Genomic DNA, 23,950 nt, shown 5'->3' with positions numbered 1-23,950 from the left:
GAGTTTAAAGATGAGATATATTGTTATTTAATTTCTCCACGTGAATGTTGTTCTTGCTAGAGCTAAAAATAAAAATTTCATAGTTTATTCTGAAGGCAAACCACGCAAATTTCGGTATCACCCAGTCACTTACTCTCGCCAGCTTGAAATGCCGTAGAGCTGAACTTCCGATCAGCTGAGGTTCAGCTGACGCTTCTCTGTCACCCCCCTGCTCGATTTATTTACAACCTGCCAGCGGGCACATTACACACATCGATTACTACACTACAGACACAAACGTGTTCATTTTACCCTACAACCCAGATCAAACACAGCTAATAATATAAAGTGACTGCTAGAACGGAAACTTGTTACTGTCACACCCCAAGCGACCGAAATATAGAAATTTAATGGTCAGTATTATATTATTCTCCTTGAAAGACCTAGTTCACAGGGTTAGTCATAATAATTGGCAATCAATAACAGTTTATAGTCAAAAACGGAGAAAGAAAATCGACATAATACAGAATACAAACTATAAATTTTATAAAAATGTATAATTATATTGTTCCTTTGACGCAAAATCTTATAGGTTTATGTGTATAGATACTATAGATTTGAGATACATTCGTGACATTTATTTAAATTTCAAGTATTCTAAACGCCCCTTCGTCGTGCTATTGCGAAACGCTTGTGTGGATGAATCTCAATAAAGTTTTAGCGTTTTGAAACATCATGGCGACTTACACGGCTGCTGCCGCTGTCAGTCGCTCACTGAAGTTTTTCCTCAAAGACTCTCCTTTGATTTCACGTCAGATTTGTTGTTTGTCGAGCAGTTTCTCTGGAAAAGGTAGGCGACTCTGCGCCAACGTGCAGAGTCTAACCCGTCCGGGAAATGTTTCAGACTGTATTTCCTCTATCTAAATTCCGTGTGCTACAACTACACATTTATTGCTACGACATGTTTTAATACAGCTTTACTGGAATCATATTATAACATCTAGATTATACTATATCGAGGCATATTTTATGTTTGCATGTAACACTGACGTGTTCTGGTGTAATGCTTCAAGGTTACAGTAGTTGGAGGGCATGCTGTTCATCTGCATCGTCCTGCTCGTCGGATCCTCCAGCAGCAGACACGTGTGGCTCCAGTGAAACTCTTGTGCACTTTGATAGCCTCGTTCAGGGTGGCTTCCTGAGGAGGGATGCCCAACAGAGACGGGTTCTCCAGCAGCTGGCCCAGCTGCAGCACACCCTCAAGAGCTACAGTAACAGTATCTACTTGAATCAAGACATTCTAAACTCAAAAGATGACAGCAGCCAACATCACAGTGGCACCAGAGCAGGCGAAAACAAAGGCAGTGAGCTCACTGAAAAGGTAATGACATGATTGTTCATGTATCATCACAGAGAAGTTGTGCTGACCATGGTTGGAGTGAATAAGGCAGGTTTGGCTTTTCAGAGAAGCTACAACTTGCCCGTTTTTATCCCCAATATATACCACAGCTAGTCAGTTACTGCAAAAATCAGGACTTTTTTTCTTCACTCTATGTATACTTACTAATATAATACACTCTTCTATTAGGTATACCCCCCTTCCCCTTCAGAAGTGCATTATGGGCTAGATTAAACAAGGTGTTGGTAACATTTCTCAGAGATTTTCTTCCATATTAACATGATTGTATCACACAGTTGCTTTAAATCCATGATGCAAATCTCCTCTTCCACCACATCACAAAGGTTTTCTTTGAGTACAGCAAAATCACTGCCATGTTCAACAAACCAGTGTGAGAGAATTTGAGGTATGTGACATGGTGCGTTATCTTATTAGAAGCAGTGGTTACACTGTGGTCATAAAAGAGACATGGACATGGTGAACAATAATGCTCAGGTGTTCAAACAATGCTCATTTGGTACTAAAAGGCTGAAGATAATATCCCGCAGACCTTTACCACCAGCTGGAACTGTTGATACAAGTCAGGATGGAGCCATGCTTTCATGTTGTTTACACGAAATTCTGAACCTACCATTGAAATGTTGCAATAAGAATTAAGACTCATCAGACCAGGAAACATTTTTCTAATCTTCTATTGTCCAGTCTTGGTCAACACATGCGAATTATAGCTTCCGTTTTCTGTTCTGAGCAGACAGGAATGGCACTTGATGTGGTCTTAGCTGCTTCAAGGTTGGACACGTTGTGTGTCTAGAGACGCTCTTCTACATACCTTGGTTGTAACACATGGTTAAGTGTATGACACTGGTAAATGTCATCTTCTTCTTTCTTCATTTGATTGAGAGATACGTTTTTTTTTTGTAGTTTTGCTTCTGTACACCTCAACCAAAGAGAGCTTGCGTAGTTTTGAAAACAAATATTTAGGTAAAATAAGATGAACTTGAATGAAAATAATGAGACAATGAGAAAAGTATTTTGGCATTGACATAAATGGTTCTCTGTAGAACTGAGTCACTTGTGATGACATAAATGCTAATAGAAGTAGGAGGATTAATCGCGAAGTGTGATGGGCTATACTCTCTGTTCAGATTCAGGCAAATGCTGCAAAACTTGATCGGTCAGCGCTTCACAGTGCAAACAGATAATGACCCAAAAGCATCCTGCAAAAGCAGTCCAAGTTTCTCCAGGCAAGGAAATGCAATACTCTTCAATGACCAAGTCACTCATCTGATCTCAACCAGCTTTTTTCAGTTACTGCAGACAAAACTGAATGTAGACAGACTCGAGGTCGCTGCAGTAAAGGCCCTAGCAGATCATCTCAGGGAGGAAACGCAGCATTTGGTGATGTTCATGGGTTTTAGACTTCAGGCATTGATGCAAAAGATTTTCATCACGTTATTTTGTCTAATTAATCTTGAACCTCTAAAAAGGGTACTATGTATAAAAAAATAGTTGTAATTAACTTTGCATTAACTGTTTTTGGAATTTAAAGCTAAAAATCTGCACTTCAATCACATTTCGATTGTTTGATTTGAAATACACACACACACACACACACACACACAGACACACAGTGGCGGTGTAAAAACAATTCTGTCTTTCAGTCACAAAATATTTTATCTCAGTTACCTTGTATTTATCAACTGGTTAAACTACGGGCATATCATACTGGCATAAAGGCCTGGATGACCTCTAATTCCCTACCTCTGAATTCAGACAAAAAAAGGTCACAGTACTCAGACCTAAAAAATCTTAGAAAAACAGTGTCTCACTAGAAATTCATTTTAGATATTTCACTTTTACATGGCATTACCTTGGAAAATATCTAGCACTGCTTTCTTTCTTCTGCACAATGTCCTCAAAATTAGAAACATCCTGTCTCAGAGCAACACAGATTCCTCACTTGTAGGCTGGACTACTATAATTCATTAATATCAGGTTGTTCTAAAAGTTTCCCAAAAAGCCTTCAGTTGATCCAAAGTGCTCCAGTGAGAGTACAAACAAGAGCGAGAAAGAGAGAGCATATTTCTCCTATACTGGCTTCTTTTCACTAGCTGCCTGTTAAAGCCTGAATTAAATTTAAAATCCTTCTCTCTGCTGATGGTTGCCCCTCCATAAACCTGGTTTTGCTAGAGATTTCTTCCTGTTAAAAGGGAGTTTTCCTTCTCACTATCACTGTTCTTGTTTATAAAGGGTCATGTGACTGTTGAGATTTTTCTTTGTTTTAAACATTGTAGGGTTTTTACATTACAGTGTAAAATGCCCTGAAGCAACTGTTGTTGTCAATTGGTGCTATATAAATAAATCAAATTTATTGTAATTGAATGTAAAAAGTTAAAAAAAAAATGCATTGTTCATTTAACTGTAATAATATATTTTATTGTACTCATGAAATATGATATTTGTTTTTATGAAAAGGTGCATCATCAAACCCTTGATTAATTTTAAACAACCTCATGTCGACATTTTTGAGCACCAGAGTTAAACGTAAGAACAACAGACTTCACTAGAGGTCTAATCACTGTGGCCTAAAGCAACTAGCGACTCAGTGTTTCACTGTATTTTAAACAAGTTTCATTTTCTGCGAAGAGACGGATGAGCCATGCGGACAAACATTTAAAACACTCTAAACTCGAGGTTCACTTTGAAGTTTTTTCCAGCGCTTTCAACCACATCTCACACAGTCTTCATCATCAGGGAAGGTAGTTTGTTACACTATTAAAATATACCTGCTCAGTAGCTGTTATAAAAGAATTTAAAAAAAAAAAGCTTGTCAGTCTGTTGCCATGCAACAGACTGACAAGTGACAATTGAACAAACTCCATTCACCGATGAAGACCATGCAATACTGTTGAAAGCCTCGGGGAAAAAAGCTAATGAGACAGTCTTGAAGGGTATTTATACTCCTTTTCAGGGTCAAGACCAGTGTTATTTCTTCAAAATATTCCTACATAATAAATAAAAATTACAAAAACTGAAAGCATCGGATTTGCATCGTTTGGATTAGGATGCATTACGCTGGACATTATTTGGGGAACAGTTTAGGATTCATAAGGCAGCATAGATATGTCTGGATCCGGATTGTCGTTGGATTAAAAAGCACCACTGATATCTAACATATGGACGGACTTCACAGAGTCGACTTCCCTGTTCTCCTGTTGTATCATCGATGGTGGCCGTGGGGCTCAGGTCAAAGGGAGGGTAGGGGTCTGGGAAGTTTATTGTGCATGTGAGTTTTGGAACGGCATAATGCAGGGGGGCTGTTGTTGTTTTTAGGTCAGGGGAGCTGACTGTCTACTATTTGGTGGTGGGAGTTTTTTTGTTGGTTGGCTGGCACAGACACACAGAGTTAGGCACAGATTTTGGAAGGCAGCAGGGAGGACCTCCCGCTGGGCCCGTCCCGGCACCCCTCTCACTCTCTCACCGTCCCCGGGCAGTAATGAGGGGATCCCCATTGTCTCAGCCATTCTTGTCCTTTTTGCTTTTGATTTGGGACTCTGACAAATACTTTGGTGGTAGGCTATCAACACCACCACCACCAACCACCCTCACACCCACCCCTCTCCTTTTGCACCTTACTTCTTGCTCTGTCTGTCACACACACACACACACACACACACACTGACTGGAGTACTTATGCAATTATTCCAGTTTGAATCAGGTCATACCACTGTCCTTTTGGTGTCTGTTCTCTCTGTGAAAGTGCCGCCATTGTCCTCACTAACTGATCAAGTCTGTGAGGAGAGTACACTTGACTTAATATTGACCCAATGTGGCGTGGTTTTGTGGATGGTTGGCTGACAATGGGCCATTGTTCAGTGGGATCCACCCTCTTCAAGACAGACCTGCATCATGGAGTCCTCCTGCACATGGTAGGCCTCCAGCAGGACAGTTGTGTGAGTTAAACTTGACTCGGGCTCTGACGATCTTAGCCGACCATGCCTCTGCAAGTCATTTTTGGCAGTGGTCAAAAGAAGTTCTTCCTAAAGCCAAAATGACCATGTCCTGCATGTGAACTTTCCACTCATGTGCCAGTCTATATCCTGCAGCATGAGGTGAGACGAGGCCACAGAGCTCAGTTAGACAGAGTGGCTGAGGGACGGTCTTGTCCTTCGCCACTCTGCCGTAGCAGAATGGTTTCCAGCCACTGACAATTACCCCGCCATGCTACAGGGCAGCTTGGGAAGTCAGGGAGAAGTCACACACTGTTATGCCAGAGCAAACAGGAAAGGCTTGTTGCTCTTCCAGTACTTCACATCCAGCCCAGGACAGGCAGTGGATGGAGGGGTGGGTAAAAAGTAGAGAGGGGTGGAGCGGGAATAGACAGAGAGAGAGAGAGAGAGAGAGAGAGGTTGGATAGCAAGCTTGTTTTTCAATTTGGATTTCAAACTGCCATTGTCCACATTTTACCAGAGTCAAGTGCCCCTTGTGCATGGACACTGAGTTCGGTGGACACCGAGTACCATCCTCTAACTAAATTAAATTTAAAGAGACCAGTACTTTTTTTGTTTAGTGAGTGATTAATTCCAAAGCTATTTGGTGTTGCCCGGTTACAGAGATGGATGATCCTGAACAACAGAGGTTTTTTTAAAGGCGATAAAAAGATCCATAATTTGGCCACCCATAGATATTCTTCACATTGTTATTACAGATGATTAAGCTGACGGCACATTCGTTCACATGGCTTGGGTCCTTTTTGGCTTTACTCGATATTCTCAGCTTCCACACAGAAGATTTTTATTTTTTTTTTTGAAGCAAGGATCTTTTGATAATAGGAGGCAGGCAGCACAATGACTTCCAGCAGCACCTCAATGCAACAGTACCGTATCACAATTAGCAGCGCTAAACAGGCTGCACAGACAAGTCCACTCCATCTCGTATGGAGCCTCATCCAGTCCTCTCCGTTTTGTCTGACAAATCCCTCCATTGTTCCTCTGATGATGCTTTTCTTTCGTGGGAACCCTGGCTTGTCTTGTTGATTAGATCCCCTTTGTCTTCCTCCCCTGCAGTGGGCTAGTCTGGAGATTGTGAAACCTCACACTGTAGTGGTGGCTTAATGCCTTAGCATACTTTGTTTATTAGATGATGTTTCAGACATTTATTGGAATCAATATGAAGAAGTTTATTTAAGTCATTAGCTATAGAGTGGAAATAATCACTGTGAATAAATTTCAGCAATTATGTTGGTTGAGATTCATGTAAAAAAGCAAAAAAACGCACTACAATCATCTTAATTTTAATATTTTGTCCCAAAGGAGAAACCCATTCCACCACCACCAGCACCACCACCCAAAGGCTTCTATATATATGGAGATGTTGGTGAGCTTGGATACAGAAAAAGCTCCTATCATTATACAAACTAACATCTCTGTGGTTATCATAATAACTTTGGTTTGGTTTTCCCACCTTTTCAGGCACAGGGAAGACCATGCTTATGGATCTGTTTTACTCCCATGTGAAGAACAGTCGCAAAAAGCGAGTCCACTTCAACGGCTTCATGTTGGACATCCACAAAAGTTAGTAGCATCCTCCCATTCCTCGGCTCTAACAGCCCAATGTTTCCTTGCATGACTTTGTAGAAGTTTTCCGACTCCCCGTGCACCGGAGATCCTATATTTATCCCTCTATTTGTCCTGAAGCCGTCCTGCTAATTGTCTACCATTATGCACACAGGTGAAATTACTGCTTTATTCAGCACTGTCAGTGGGTTTGGGTTGCCGTCGCAGGTGTGCTTTAAGATGTGCCTGACGTTTGTGTGCTGCTTTAAAGGGATCCATCGGAGGAAACAAAGCCTGCCAAAACGGAGGTTAGGGAAAATGTTCACCTATGACCCCATATCACCGGTTGCCATGGAGATCAGCAGTGAGACCTGCCTCTTGTGTTTTGACGAGTTTCAGGTGAGCAACCATGTCACAGGCACTGTTGTAAAGCGGAACATTACACAATGAGAATTTTAAATACTGTTACGTGTTTTGATATTTGTAACTATTGCACTTATATACTGACTAAAGCTGCTCCCTTATTCGCGAACGAGCACCACAGCGGATGGCTCAGTATGTCTGATGTGGATATATTTTTGTCCTGGATGCCTCGCCAGTGATTTGTGCCTCCTCCTGGTGTCGAACTAGGGGTTTTCACACATTAATTGAAAGCCATGTGCTTTATATATTCACTGATAAATATAGTGCTAGTTAAATTTTCTATATTTTTGCCATGCTATTGTTTACATGTGCTATTAATATAAAACGGGGATACGTGTCTGTCAAGTCAGGCTGGATGTTTCATAAATAATATCTGCGTGCTTTTTCCTAGTTTTAAAAGAGGTCACAAAGAGAAAAGAAATAACTGGGAGTTTATGAAGTTTTCAAGTTTTATTCCCTAATATTTCACATTGTTTAGAGTGAATCTGACTAGTTGGCTTTTACCAAAGTGTTGCTTTATTGTACAACAACCCAACTGAATGCTGGGGTCAGCAGAAACTCACAAATCAGACATCTTAAAATCTTTAAAGAATAAAACAAAGCGATAAACTGCTGTTTATTTCCTGCAGTTGGCAGCAATTGCTTCAAGGTTGACCTCTATTTCTGTCAAGATAAGGAACTAGAAAAAACTTGTTCAACGTTGCATTCTCTGTATTTTAAGTTCAGAGTTCTCCTGTGAACAACTGCGTGCTTCTAATCCAAATAAAAAACAGGACTGGGGACACCTAGTGGCCTCTTTTAAATATAGCACAATTGCAAAATGACTTCCAGTTGTATTTTCTCTCTTTAGTGTGTTTAGTTATAGTTTACTAGGACAGATAAAGGTACATTGTTTAATCTCACAATAGTTTGCTCTCAAACCATTACAGCCACACTGTACACAACTAAAGGACCCCCTTGAGTCATTAGTGATGCACAAAGTTCTCACCATTAGAGGTGAGAACCACTACTGAGGCTGTCTACTCTCTGTGAGATTGTTAGTCATTCACTGTAGTGAAGAAAAACACGTGTTTCTGCATTCATCAATAGCCAGCCAAACACATCTGTTAGCAGCACAATGTTGCTCCTTTTACTGATATCATTACAGTTAATGCCAGCAGGTCAGAGGTCACAGAAGGTGCAGTTGCTCCCTCTAATCACTCTCCGTGCATCTGCGTGGATCAAGAGCCGCTCCTTTCATCTGGCCGTCTTTCACATTTTAAACCGCGGCGCTGTTTGTGCATTCTCATTGATTTGTTTTGTTTGCTGTCGCCAGCTTTGCTGTTTTCGCTTGTCGACTGTTGCTACCGGTGAATGGCGGGGGAAACAAGTAGACATGTGCGCGTTGTTTGTGATGCATAAATAAGAGGTTGCGAGGTTGGGAGAGTTGGGGGTTTGGGGTGTGGGGGGTGCGAGGGGCTATACCAATCAGCATCCTCCACCACTCAGCCATGCAAATGAAGCTCTGGGTATCAGTCGCACTCTCCTGCTTCCTTAAGTGAGTGGAGCTAGAAAGCGACTGGCGGCAGCGGGTCAGATGGATCTTATCCTCTTAAATGCTAATGACATTTTTCCATTCTCTTCATTAGCGCCATGCCATTATCAGTAATTTGTAGCCCCCCCCCCCCCCAGCTCTCCTCCCCTCCTTCCTTTTGCGACCCCTACCCGGCTCCTCTAATGAATACTCGCCATTGAGAGGTCCAAGATGGAAAGATGGGTAGAGAGTGAGAAAGAACGTGAAAGAGTGAGAAAAAAACGCTCGAGCATCATTGTCTCAGGGCCTCAGTCACTGTGTAGCCTCTGTGAAATTGCTCATAGGTTGTGTACATAAAGAGGTGTAACATCAAAAGAGGTTTAATTTGGCACCCGTGTGCCTCGCTGTAAACTGACAGCCGCTTGAGTAATTGGATGCTCATTTAAATATCGGCAATGGCTGACAGAGATTGCACCATTATTTTTTTGTGCTCCACAAGTGCTACATCAGTCCCCCTCCACCTTTCTCATCCTGTGGGTACCCATTCTCTTTCCCTCTTCCCCTAGTCATTCAGCAATCAATATTGCCCCTCATACTATGCCCGTGTGGAGGGCACATGAATAAACAAATCCATGTTGTATAAAAGGTCATTTTTAAATGATTCTTTTGAAATGAAAATAAAATCCTGTGGTCGCAGGAAATGGGGGCCCCTTCAGAGAGACACTGAGCCTTGGCTTTCTGTTGATTCTCATTACACGCACACACAGTCACACACACACGCTAATTTGATGCCCTTAGCCACCTCTCCTTAGCAAAATCAAGGCTTTAACACAAATGTTAATCAAGTATTGGCAAGGGCAGTGGGGCTAATATGCAAAAAGCAGAAGACTCTCCAGAGTCTGAAAGGAAGCATATGCTGTGGGTATGGCCATCAGAAGTGCCTGTTATATACAGGAAAGTAGGTAAGAGGGAATAAGAGGAGAGGGCGGGACAGATGCATGACTGCAAAGTCTTTCTTTTATTCAAGACATTTTCTTTTAGGGTTTTTAAACAAGAAAAGTACTTTAAGGGTCAAGAATTTGGCATTACAGTGAGGCGGTTTTCTCACAATGGATTTCTGTTTGTGCATTTTTACATCTTCTTGGGAGGAAACATTGTCATTTAACAGGATATAAATTACTGTTGACATGAGACCGACAACTTTAAGTTACCAGAGAGGTTGGAAATCCTTTGTGCCCAACTTTCATCGGTCGAGCATCACGTTAAATAAATGTCGCTTTGACAACCGCCAATCACAGGGTAACATTTCTCCCTTTTATAGGTGTTCAAAAGAACAACATAGGTTCGAGAGAGAGACGCAGACGAGAGAATAAGAACAAAAGTGAGAGCACTGGATTAGTAATAGAAAGGTCAGAGCTCTTCATTTAACAGCTAGCGACTCATAAACGTCCTTGCTTCAGTGTTGTCATCGACCTTTGTTCATTGTGGACTCAACAGCAGACAGTTGAATTGGATTTATGTATTGTCACACCGTATAGCCTTGTGTCTAGTACATACAACACACATGCACTTTAATATGCCTTTATGTGGACATGCTTTGATAGAAGCTTTGTCTGCCGTCATGACCCCAGTCCTGCCTCACATTGCTTTGTTTTTATTATTCTTTCATTCCTCTTGTTTTTCGGCTTCGTTGATTAGCTCAGGTCTTTTTCTTCGCCTCAGCTACTCCACTCAACGGAAGGCCAGTTCTTGACCATTTGCAGTAAATTTAAGTGCCTGAGTGTGTGTTTGCATCCATGTGTATACACGTAAGTTTGGGTGGCAATGACCACACAAAAAGGACTGAATGAGCACACCTGAATGACACTGATCAACATGGAGTGATGATGGCATGTTGTGACCTCAAACACACTCGTGCACACACACAGGTGTGGCAAGAAAGGAATAATATGAGATGCTCCTCGACTTCTCTGGCTCTCTTCAATCAGGTGGCGGACATTGCCGACGCCATGATCCTGAAGCAGCTGTTTGAGACGCTGTTTAAAACTGGAGTGGTGGTGGTGGCTACCTCCAACAGACCCCCTGATGGTATGACCAGCAAACATTTTATGCACGTTTTAGCTATTCCTTATTAATTATATTGTTGTAGTCTGTAGCAATAATAATATATCTTGTGCATGTCTTCCCATTCTACTTCTTTTCTTAAAATTTTATTTAAAGCAATGAGTTAAAAACCAAGAGAGTCAGCTGTAATTTTAGCGTCTCAGCAGAAAACACTGTCAACACCAAGATAGATGGTTGCGACTACAAATTGTCAGTAATATAGATATTGAAGTGGGAGATAATAATGAAATCTCAAAATAGAAGAAATTTGATGTCTTTCATTGCAGCTTCCAAACATGTAGTTTCAAGCTTTGTCATCTTCATGAGTCTGAAAACTGTTAATTTGGGGAAATTTAGCTCCATTTATAATCTGACAGTGCCAGTGAAAAGCTAATATACACTCAACTGATATTTCATTAGGTAAACCACTCTAGCACTGGGTTGGACACCCTTTTCCTTTCAGGGCTGTTTTAATTCTTTGTGGCACAGATTCACCACGTTAACATGATTGCATCATGCAGTTGATGCAGATTTATCAGCTGCACATCTGTGATGCAACTCTATTGGTGCTCTATTGGACTGAGATCTGATGACTGTGGAGGCCATTTGAATACAATAACCTTAATTTATTGTCCAAGAAAACAGTTTGAGATGATCTGCGGTTTGTGATATGGCGCATTAACCTGCTGGAATCAGCCATGAGAAGATGATACACTGCGTTCATAAAGAGATGGACGTGATCAGCAACAAGATTCAGACAGGCTGTAGCAGTAAAGTTATGCTGAGCTGATACAAAGCTAATATCCCCCACACCATTACATCACCAGCAGCAGCCTAAACTATTGATAAAGCACCGGATGGAGCCATTTCATCTTGTTTACTATTGAAATGTTGCGGCAGAAATTGAGACTCAGACCAATTTTGGTGAGTCTGTGCAAATTCAAGCTTCAGTTTCCTGTATACCCTACCTACTTCAAGGTTTGATATGATGTACATTCAGAGATTCCCTTCTGCATACCTTGGTTGTAACAACAGGTTTTGCTATTAGTTCTGCTCTTCTCTGATCTCCGACATTAACAAGACATTTTGAACTGCAGAAATGGTGCTCACTCTGTTTCACTCTGTGCAGGCAAACCATCAGAAAATCAGCAGTTCCTGAAATATTCACCATACGAAACTCAAAATCACTTTCCTTCCCCTTTCTGATGCATCTAATGTTTGAACTTCAGCAGGTCGATTAGACTCTATATGCCTCTATACGCCTGAGTTTCTTCCCTGTGATTGAATAATTAACAAATCTGCATTAACAAAAGGTTGAATAGGTGTACCTAAAGTTGCCAGTGAGGGTACTTACAACCATAGATTACTTTATTTTGACCACAATTGTCTTCAAAATACTTTTCTCCTGCAAGAATTGAACCAGCTGCGTCCTGTTTACGGCAATTGACCAAAAAAACACCTCACCTCTCCCGCCTAGACATGACGCCATCTTTTAACAGGCTTTGATGTTGCATTTACTGCCCGCAGAGCAAGGATGGAGAAGGAATTAGCAAGTGATCAACGTGGAGATAAATGCATGATGTGCTATCTAAGGTCTTCATCGTCTTTGGGTACATGTAATGTCGATGTCTCAAAGCCTTGAGTGGGTACGGAGTGAATGGCAACAAGGTGGCTCTCATAGACAAAGATGCGCGTCTCTGATATTTACTAGCTATTAAGAACAAAGCCCCAAACCAGGGAAACTTGATAGAGAGGCTACTTGGTATTAATTACATGGTTAATGGAACTCTAAAAGCCACAGGAGACAACTAGACATGAAAGGCATGCATTTTCTGTGTTTATTGATGTGGAGATGCTAGTATCAAAAAGCCCTAGACATGCTTGGAGGGGGAATTCAGAGATAGGTTTGTGCTAGAACGTTCAGTGTTTTGTTGTTTGATGGGGGTTTAATGCAGCTGAAGAGGGATGGAGGGATAAATGGTGTCTTTTTTTTTTTTTTAGATCGGGGGGCATTATAGTTGATAGCATGCAGTTTACATTAGCCCATTTAATTCCACTGATCGCAAATGTTTTTAATTATTAGGCTCTATTGAATTATGTATTAATCCAGTTCCAGTAAAGTGTGCAGTGGCACATGTCTCCTCACTCATTAGCAGTGCTGCTCTGGCCTTGTAAATGGTAAATGGCCTGTATTTTTATAGCGCTTTACTAGTTCCTAAGGACCCCAAAGCGCTTTACACATCCAGTCATCCACCCATTCACACACCGGTGATGGCAAGCTACATTGTAGCCACAGCCGCCCTGGGGCGCACTGACAGAGGCGAGGCTGCCGAACCCTCTGACCACCACCAGTAGGCAACGGGTGAAGTGTCTTGCCCAAGGACACAACGACTGAGACTGTCCAAGGTGGGGCTCGAACTGGCAACCTTCCAATTACAAGGCGAACTCCCAACTCTTGAGCCACGATCGCCTTGTCACCTGCCGATGCACTACTTTGTTTCCTGTTCTGTGTTGACTGGGCTGACACTGTTGAGTCTACATACGCTAGCTTAGCAGTAGCTTAACTCACTAGACTTCAGCAACTTGAAGTAACAGCAAATGCAACTCAGTGCCTCTTATTATGTTACACTTATAGTGTGTACAAAGCTAGCAATAGAACACCAGAAAAACAAATGATCTATTCCCATATACAAGTGTAAAGTATATGGGAATTTACTTTACACTTGACAAAGGGCATTAAATATGGAGCTTCAGGAGTGAAGGCGCGCATATGATGCTAGGAATAGGGTGAGATGGAGGCAGGGGATCCGCTATAGAGATCGAAAGAAGAAGAAGATTACAAAAATGGACTAATGGTTTTAGGTTCCATATTTTGAAGCCTCAGTGTTTGCATTTTGGCCGTAGTCATTTTAAGTTTCTGTTTGTTTGTTCGGGTCAGTGCTGAGAAACAGACTAACAAAGCACATCATAGAATTCAGGTCCCAAAGTCAAACAAACACTGCAGCGTGACTGAGAGTTCAAAACTGTCTAAATTCCTTCATCTTTAATAAAATGATCAGCTGCTCCTTTACCAGGTGTAACAACTAAGTTTAGCATCCAGGCATCCATGAAAACAGAATTTATTAAATTCAACAGAGTTAGAGGTTAGCAGGAAGTTAGCGCACTAGTTTTCACCTAAACATACATAGCATGTTCTGACTGAGAGATTTCTAAAAAATTTAAACGTACAGCTCTGCTATCTCTTCCAACATAAATGAAGACAGAAAACTAAACAGCAGTGACTTTTGTAGGGTTACTGAAGTTGGACTAGCTGGTATATAATGATGTGCTACTAATCCCTAGCAACACAGCTATGATAGCATACCATAAACACAGTGGCTGGAGGATGAACGCTAACTTTTTTCCACTTGATAAAAGTTAACGTGAGGATTCCCAATGGTTAGGGACAAATGCAATCGCATGGCAGGATGCTGTAAATGGACCAAACTTCAGTCAGGAGAACAACTGAGATAATCCATCCACAATACGAGGTTAGTCATTAATATGCTGCAACAACATGGGAATAGAGCAGCTGCCAGAGAATTCAACATTAATGAATCAATGATACGGAAGGGAAGGAAGCAAGAAGAATGAGTTGAGTAAAGTTTGACTTATCTGTCTGTTTTGTGTCACTTAATGCACCTTATAATCCGGTGTACCTTATGTATGAAAACAGACCCGTTCATCAACAGTACACCTCATAATCTGGTGCCTTATAGTCCAAAAAATATGGCATTTATTTTTTAAAAGTCAAGCCAAACTTTTAGAAGGGTTGTGTGAAAAATTAAGAACATCTGTACTGTTTCTACAGGAATTAGGGTAGGGTAACTAGCGGCCAGGTGCTACTAATCAAATGTAGTTGATTAACTGATCATCAGTGTGAGCATCTGCCAAAGTGAGCGTCTGCCAGAGTTTTGGCAGTTTGCTAGTATGGAGCATTCAGGTGTGTGTTAATACAGTGCAGAAAGAAAGATATCAGCAGTGATCTTAAAGAAGCAATTGCTGTTGCTGCCCTTTACTGTGGGAAGAATTATAAAGCCATTTCCAAACAATTTGAAGTTTATTATTCTACACTAAGGAAGATTCTTCAAACTGCGCATACCTCAGAAAAACTGCAAGCTCCATATCTCAGACTCTACAGGTTAGCATGTTAAATGTTGAAGTCCAGGAGAGTACAGTTAGAAAAAAACTGAACAAGTATGACTTGTTTGGAAGGGTTACCTGAAGAAAAGAGCATGGCAGCACAGCTTTTGTTTCCAGAGTTGCACAAACCACAAGACTTCTAGAAAAAGTCCTTTGGAGAGACTTGACCATAGTGGAAATGCTTGACCATATTGCACAGCACATTTTATGAAGTCCAAACACAACATACCAGCACAAACACCTCATAACAACTGTCAAGCACGGCAGGAGAAGGGTGTTTTGCAGCCACATGATCTGGGAACAGTCATGAACTCTTCTGTATACCAAAGTATTTTAGAGTCACATGTGAGAAATGTGTTTCCGTAACAAGAAATGATCTCAAGCACAGCAGCAAATCTAAAACAGATTGATTATTTTCTAATTTTCAGCCAATGTGTTTCAAAGGCCCAGTCGAAGTCCACATCTCAACCTGATTTAAATGCTGTGGTTGGACCTTAAGAGAGCTGTACATAAACAAATGCCCCCCCAAAACGTAACAATTACTAACACAATTACTGCAGTGAATGTTTAGTTTTTCACACACTGCTTCTGCATCGTGGGTTAGTTTTTGTTAAGTAAATAATGACATGTGTAATACATCACGAGTTTTATGTATTTACCTCATTTTAGGACATTCTACAAGGACTAGATTTGCACCAATAAAGGAAGAAAAATGTACGTCCCAAAACACTGAACTCTCTTTCATAAACCTTTGGCATATTCCAGTCTCACAGGGCACAGTCCATTACAGTATAGAAGTTATTAAGCAAAGGTTATTTTTGTGTCAGGTCCTACTGTAGTAAGCTTAAGTCCAAACATCAACAACGGCCACTTGTTTGCATTTGCAGCTGGAGAGAGCTTGAGCCTCGCTGTGTGTGTGTCTTTGTCCCTGTTTGTGTGTGAATCCCTATCTGTTTTATCTGTCTATCAGGGATGCTACTTCAGATGTAATTTGTTCCAGCCGAGCTAATTGAAACCTCTATTCAGCGAGCTGCTGTGGACATTGTCCGTGCTGAAAAGGCGACAGTCCTTTCTCTGGCCACCATTGTTTGGGAATGTAATGAATTTTATGTTGCTGCCGCTGCCGGTAGAGAAATCCATTTTTCTCCCCTGGTCCCAGTCCTTTTGTCGTGCCTCCCCACCCATCCTTCAGTTCATCAATAGCCACTTTATCTGCCAATCTGTGGCGAGGGGATGACATTATTAGAAGGCTAAACAGCAGCTCTAATACAGGCCCTCCCTTCCTCTTTCAGATCTGTACAAAAACGGACTTCAGAGGGACACCTTCCTACCTTTCATCGATGTGCTGAAGGTAGAGACAAAGTCATCCCTCTCTCTTGTCTTTCTAATTTATTCAGTTGTTTATCTCGCGCGCGCACGCACACACACATACACGGACACACACTTGCATGTATGCCTCTGTGTCCGTCTTTTTGCAAGTTGCTCTTAGTGGTTTGATGTTTTCTGCTTCATGGATGCTTCACACAGTGTCACAAAGCTGTCTTTGATCATACCAGGGCACACTGAAAGACTCGCAGAGAGAGATGGAAAAGAGTGTGAGTGGGTACAGGTAATGTGAATGGGAGAGTGGGAGATGGGTGGACTAGCTGTGACTGACCCAGGCTGCTTGCATTTCAAAAGTAGAGGGGGGTGGTGGGCGGGGGGTGGAGCGGAGAACAGGAGCGATGTGACGGTTAGCATTTCTAGCGAAAAATCTACTTTGCAATTTAAGCAGGTAGCACCATTATCCTGCCTGCATCCCAGATGATCATTGATGTGTTTGGAGTGATCGTGATCATAAATAATTGCATATTAATTTGTTGTCATGCATTTTGCAACAGAGGAGGGCAGCATTCTTGCACCTTTTATTGGTATTTTGTCTGAATAGTAAAGGCAAGCGTTGACACTGCTGCAATTTTTTTGGGCAAGATAGCAAGTGAAAGTAAGCAGCTTAGCGTTATTAAGAATTTAAAACTGAGAACCCCTCCTCTGACACTAAACGTACCGGATAAACTCATAATTGAACAATATGAAGTCCTGTAAGTATGAGGCACCTGAGCTGTGCAACCTTCCAGTTTCATATAATCACATTGATGCAAACCACTTGCACTGCCATCGTTTCGTTATGTAGGACGGCCAATAATTAATAATAAGTTCTAATTTACCAAAACTAAGAGTTTCCTTAATGCCCCAGGTTGACCACGCTGACTTTATTAGGGATTCCCTATAGAATATCTTGTTATATATTATGACCTTTAGTTTGAAAGCAGACATTTTTTACACACACACAGTCACATAAGCAGTGCTCGGCTAAGGTCTGGCTCAGGCACACTCCTGGTATGAAGTAGTAGATAAATGCTCTCTTGTGAGTGCGCTGAAAATCGCCACTCATACTGCTACTTGAATTTTGTGGCTTTTTGAATGAAATTGTTGTTAAATTCTCATTATTATTCGGCATGCCTCATTTACTTTTAATAGGAACTTTTACACAGGATTATACATATGCAATAGTAAACGCCTTATTATTGACTTTTGGTTTATTTTTGAAAACAAATGCATTCGTTTTTGTTCATACTATGATGGGGATTTTGTTAAAGAAATACAATACATGATATAGAACATAGTCACTCAGATTAATTTAGGCTTGGTTATTTATGAAATGACTTAACATGGCATTGCCTCTGAATATATTCAGGTATCACAGTATTTTTAACCCTAAAACTCCGATTTAGCTCTGATATAATAAATAATCTGTTGCATTACAAATGCTAAAGTGAATATGTGTGCAAAATACAGGCAATCTAACCTGACCAGAGTTATCAAACCACTGTAACATTAAACACACGCACATTTGAAGTCAAACCCACTAAAAGTTGCATAGAGTCTTGGACTCACCCTGCACCCCACCTGCTAACCCAGCAGCAGCAGCACCCTTGCCCTCTCTAATCCACCCTCATCAAGGTCCTGAATGCCTGCTGTCCCTCTCTGCCCCGTACTGGCTCCTCTCTTTCAGGATACCATGTTTTCCTTTGTGAGGCCATCTGGTTGGAGGGTTTGGGGGTGTTTTTTAGGTGGGGTGCTATGGATTCTCTATAGTGATCTGTCCTGTAAAGTTAAAGCTTGCTAACTAGCTGACCCTTAATAGATTGAATGAATGCTCGCAGGGAGCAGCCGCTGACTCGGCGCAGATCGCCTCCGCATGTGCATGCCAGCGTGTGTTTCTATGGTGAGTGCAGGAGAGAAAAGAGGGTGTTAACATACAAAAATAGCCTCTGACCTCCTCCCCTCATCACCTGAGCCGGAGTGGTAAGGGTTAATCCGCCACTTTTGTCCGCCTCGGATGATGTCTTTATCTAACTGTTGACTTCTGATTAGTTGGGTCACCTTTCCTTCTGCAGCTCCCGATCTTCCACAATCATCCAGTTTTATATTTAAAAAATGATTTAATGACTTGCAACGCACGGGCTACATACAACTTCATTTAATCCAGAAGACGCTGTTTATTTTTTTATTGTTCATCATTTAGTTTGTTTGCTATTTTTCATCCACACAGTCGTTTGTAATCTCTCGTCCTTTGTAGCATCTCTGTAGACTCCATTTATGAGTCTATTCAGTTGTTCCGGCGTCTTTTTCTTTGCAGCCGCTGCAAAGCTCGTAGTTTCGTGAAATACAGGGTTTGGTTTTTTTTCTTTCTTTTTTTTAATGGATGCTGCCAGTATTGTAACGAAGACACTCTTTCTCTCTCTGGCAAACTGTCCTCGCTCTCCACTCCACTTTTCATTGCCCATCCTCTCTCTCCACCCCTCTAGCCCCACTCTTTATTCTATCACTATCCTGTTCTGCTCGCTGGCTTTACTCACCCAAGGTCAGGTCTCTGTATTTTGGTAGCAGAATAGTGACTTTATTTTCCCTCCACTTGTTCGATTGCAGTTGCGCACAAAGCTGCCGAGGGGAGAAAAACATGACAACAACCCTGAGGCAACTTTGAGTATCTCTGAGTTTCTATCTGTTTTTAACCCTTCTTTTGATCCACTTTTCATCTCTTTTTTTTGTGTCACTGTCAATACTGGCTCTGTGCTGAGCAGTTGGTGATGAGAAAAAATGAAATATATAAATCAAAACAGAATGACAAAGAGAGAAAGGGAAAAACTGAAGAATGAGAGGGACGTGGTCCTCCACTGAAGACCTTGGTAAGAAGGACCGTGTGTGAAGAGCTGGAAGAGTTCAAATCAAATAGATTTTGATATTTGATGACAGTCATTGTCTTTTAAAATATTTAATGGCAGCATGCTTCGAGGGCAAAGCTCACTTCTTTCATATCAGTGTCTCTCGCTGTCTGTTCTGAAACCTGAACAAGGGGTGATAGGACAAATCGATTTCTTTTAAGCACAAAGAATCAGACCAGGATCCTAATTGTTACCTAAATTTTAATTATGGCAGTTACCTTGGTTCCGTTTGGGCAAATGATGTTTTCCTGTTTTCTATCAGAGTGTTCAGATGTGTAATAGTAAGCGTGTACAAATATAGAAATGTCTCTTAATTCGACTTTCATGGGGTGCGGTTTTGCCTTTGCTAGTCACAGTACAGACAACCAGGAAATCAGGGAAAACAGTAGAAGTCAAGCCACCCCGGAAGTGACATAAAGTCAAGCTCCTCTCCCAGTAGATCAGCTGATCTCAGTGGGAGCCCACATCATCTGGCAAACTGACTAAACTGACTAAAGTCACATGTGCAAACCATGTTCACCCTACCTATCTGAATCACTGTGACATCTTTATTCACTGATGCCTGCTCTGTCGTCTTCTTGCTGCTTTCAAAACCCACAGGAGGAGGTCCCAGAACAGAACTGTACCACCAAATATAAGTGACCACACATGGAAATAACAATTTTTGGCTACAGTGATCCTAACAGAAATTCTATTCTGAGACTAACTTTATGTATATTACTGACATCAATACCCTTTTGAATGTCAGATTTGAATTATTTGCATCCATTTTAATACACCAGATAATTAGTTATTCACTAATCAGTATCTTTATAGGCAGCAGACTAAGACAGAACACAATCTAACTCGAGACCGAGGTGCTGGGGAGAATTAACTTATATGTAAAAAAATTTTTTTACAAAGTCAGCGGTACAAAATCTCAGATGGATGGGGGTAGTACGGACAGGTTTTCACAGTGCACAGAACAAGAAAGATGAAGTCTCTTATTTAATTTTGCTGATTCCTTTTTAATTGTGCACATAAAGTCCTGCAGGTTTAAAAGACTGCAATGCTACATTGTTGAAGTCTTCTTGTAAAGGTCTTGCAGGTTTATACTATACAAGATGATCAGAGAGCAATTTTTGTAATAAACTGTGTGGAGCCCATGTTTTGCTCGCGTCTGTCACGATCAACAAATGGAGCCTCTGTTGGCCAGGTGCAGGTAGCACACACTGCCCGAGTTACCGTTTTGGTTCAGTCCTGGGCCAACGAAACTCGATGGGTTGAGAGCGGGGGGTCCGGTGGGGTCCTGGATCACAAAAGATGGGGCCTCCAACTCAAACGATGTTTCCCCAAGAGGAGCAGCCGAGGCAGGAGGAGGTTGTGAGAACGACCCTGCAGAACAATCCATCGCCGGCCCAAGGCAGTCACACTTTAAGGGAATAGATCATTAGGTGTAATTAGGGTGTTCACATTGTCACGTACCCCCCCAGACGGCCCAAGAATGAATAAAATCACCAGATACACCCCCAGCCGGCTCGCATGCGTGCACGCACACACACTAACTAAGCAGCTCCCCAGTTAGTGAAAACACTTTGATGTCAGAAGAGTCGTCCAGAACTTGCCAGCATAAAGGCACTGTTTTAAGCTCTCCCCCCCCCCCCCCCCCCCCCCCCGCCACACACACACACACACACACATCTCTCTCCCTCTCTCTCGACCCCTCTGTCCCTGCCACCTCCCACTTTTTTTTTTTTTTCCTGTCCCTCCACACAAGGCTGTAAGACACACACGGATGAATGAACGACAACCTTTCCCCTCCTCCCCTCACCCCCCTCCAACCCCCGTCTCTTTTTCAGCCTTCCCACCCTGCATTTCTTTGAGGCCTGGTCAATTCTCCAGGCCAAACAAAAAAAAAAAAAAAGCATCAAATGTTTTCTGCTGCTGGGTAATGAGGGAGTGGACCTCATCAGGGCCCAATAGTCAGCTATCCTTGGCTTTTGTTGCAGCTCAATGGCACCGCGCTCTTTGAAAAACTCAAAAGCAACTTTTTGAGGAGTAAAGGATAGAGAAAGATATGTCATGGAGGGAGCGGGCACAGAGGGGAGTGGAGGGAGCAGGGGGGTAAAAAAAAAAAAGCCACTCTGTTTTTATGCTAAACGGCTGTCCAGTGAGAGCAGTGGACAGCTTGGACAATGACATGATTGGAGCTACATGTGTTTGGATGACTTTCTTCCAAAGAGTCTCTGATTCTCATGTCTGTCATCTCTCTCTCTTGTGTCTGAGCCGGTGAATGCATCTGTGCGAGCAGGGGAACTCTTAATTTGCTGCTTTTCTTTGAATCAGCGAAACGTTTGCCAGGTTTTTACACCACTAGTTTAAAAAGCTAATATTGTTGCCTGATGGTAATAAACCTTAGGGCTGCACTTCTTTTCTTTTTATGGTTTAATCTGTCATGTGTCTTAATAATGATTAAAATAACAAAAACTGCAGATTGGAGTTTCTTTTAAGTTAATTAACAAGACAAAATCTAAAGAGGTGATTATTTAGAAAATAGAAAATACTACAAAATTCCATTAGAAAAACTTCAAAGTATTGCAAATGGATAAATTAATCAAATTGTGAGCCTTTAAAATTACTAAATAAAAAAAAATCTAAAGACTGCACACTTGTGACCAACAAATTTGTTACAACCTAAATATTTTCTCAACTTGCAGCACGAGCGCATTTTTATCATTTTTCCTTAAAATAAATGATCACCTCTTCTATCCGTCCACCTGACGAAAGAAAAAAAAAGCTGTTACTCCACTATTTGTACATCGCCATTCGCCGATTAAACTGAAGGGACTGTTTAAGACGAGATTTAAAAGTTGCAAAGTAGACTGACTACATTTGCGAGAGGAGGTTGTCGGTGGCGGCGTCGGGGTGCGGGGAGGCTGCAAAACCACAATGTGTAGGCGGATAAAAATCTTAGAGGAGTGAGAACTTGACAATCCCCTCAAGATGGATAATCAAGTAATGACCCGCGAGGCCTCAGCCTCATCTGATTATAAATAACCAATGGAATCATCATCACTGATTGTGTTTCCATTCCTCCTTCTTTTCCCCTCTCGTATTTGCACCTCGCTCCTCCGTCAAGGAACGCAACAACCGCCTTTACCGTTGGTACGTTAGAGACGAGGTTCATAAAGGGAGGGAGTTGAAGATGGCAGGAGAAAAGACAAACTGAGATACTAATGATGTGGCGGCAATAGTGACAAGTTTTTTTTTCCTACTTTTTTTTTTCTTTTCTGGAGGGACTATTTACCCGTTGGTGGGGTCACAGTAGGTTGATGAAATGACACCTCCCTTTTGTGCGTGGGGGAGGGCGAGTTTGTCAGGTTGTTATTAAGCCTGATTCAGCCAATTGGCTCAGAGTGGGAACCCCATTTGTGTGAGCGGACACGGAGATAAAAAGTTGACAGCAGAGAAGAATAGAGTATTTCCGTCCCCTTGCTTTGTGATGATTACTAATTATCCTGCAGCTTAAGGAGGCCAGTGGCAGAAATTCACTGATTTCATAATTTACTGGAGCTGTCGCTGAATACTCAGTCAGCCGATGATGGCTTGGATGGGATGATATGCAGTTCCTCTCTTTTCTTTGATAGAATAGTGGAGATGATGATTATAGTTTGTGCTGTACTCCCTGACATGAATCTTGTTGACGTTTTACTCTATGTGGAAAAGTTTGAACCCTGCATCGCAGGTTCACCCCTGCTGTAACGCACTTGAATAGCTGCAGAACAATGGATCGGCTCGGCAAACCGAGAACAGCTGACACAAAATCCCAAAGCTGCCTTCTGCGATGCCTTGTTATTTAATTTAATACTTTTTAGGGTTGTTCTGTATCCATTTTAGTGTGAAAGAAGTGAAGACACAAAGCTCTGATTGTCCATTTTACAGGGTTGCCATATTAACAATGCATCATCAAGACAAATCAAGCTGTCACAATGATTTAAACCTGAAGAAGTGCAATATGTTTTAGCATTTCTATCAGAAATCACCAATATGAAAATCAGAGCTAAGCGAAAAATGTACAAAGTTCTGATATTTCTTTAATTTTCCTTATCTTTTTATCAAATAAAAGGACAAGAATAATCGATTAGGTGTGTTAGATGAAGCCTGACACGTCTTAGACTGTCAGTGTTGTCCAGAAAGATTCAAATCTCCTTGTGACAAACATGGAAACTGTATTTAATTTTGTCGTCAGTCACACAGGAGGTCCTGCTGCTGTAAATGCTCACGGGCTCAATGAAGCTGATGCTAAAAGTTGTCTCTAAATTAGTCATTTGCATAAAATTATGGGGCAAAAAGAGCACAAATAACAATGTGTGTGTGTGTGTGTGTGTGTGTGTGTGTGTGTGTGTGTGTGTGTGTGTGTGTGTGTGTGTGTGTGTGTGTGTGTGTGTGTGTGTGTGTGTGTAAACAGGAATACTGCCACACCGTCTGCTTAGACACAGGGATTGACTACAGGAAGCTTGGCGAGGCTGCAGCAGGGAAACTTTACTACCTG

The 23,950-nt window shown here is 41.6% G+C and overlaps 1 protein-coding gene across 2 annotated transcripts in view; it reads left to right on the top strand.

Annotated features, from left to right (window-relative positions):
• The first annotated feature begins 680 nt into the window (after positions 1-680).
• afg1lb (AFG1 like ATPase b) overlaps positions 681-23,950 on the top strand; it is a 29,830-nt gene continuing 6,560 nt past the window's right edge. Inside the window, exons 1-8 of one of the 2 annotated variants that reach the window (XM_082505068.1) lie at positions 681-829; positions 1,053-1,360; positions 6,691-6,754; positions 6,850-6,951; positions 7,205-7,332; positions 10,858-10,957; positions 16,447-16,505; positions 23,867-23,949. In XM_082505068.1, the coding sequence (XP_082361194.1) occupies positions 715-829; positions 1,053-1,360; positions 6,691-6,754; positions 6,850-6,951; positions 7,205-7,332; positions 10,858-10,957; positions 16,447-16,505; positions 23,867-23,949 (959 nt within the window). In that variant the 5' untranslated portion in view covers positions 681-714. The remainder of the gene's footprint in view (positions 830-1,052; positions 1,361-6,690; positions 6,755-6,849; positions 6,952-7,204; positions 7,333-10,857; positions 10,958-16,446; positions 16,506-23,866; position 23,950) is intronic. The other variant, XM_082505069.1, reaches the window with a different exon arrangement.

This window comes from Aulonocara stuartgranti (genome assembly GCF_965226115.1).
Source record: "Aulonocara stuartgranti genome assembly, chromosome: 15".
In the NCBI taxonomy this organism is placed as follows: Eukaryota; Metazoa; Chordata; class Actinopteri; order Cichliformes; family Cichlidae; genus Aulonocara; species Aulonocara stuartgranti.
This window is presented reverse-complemented; position numbering and strand designations above follow the sequence as displayed.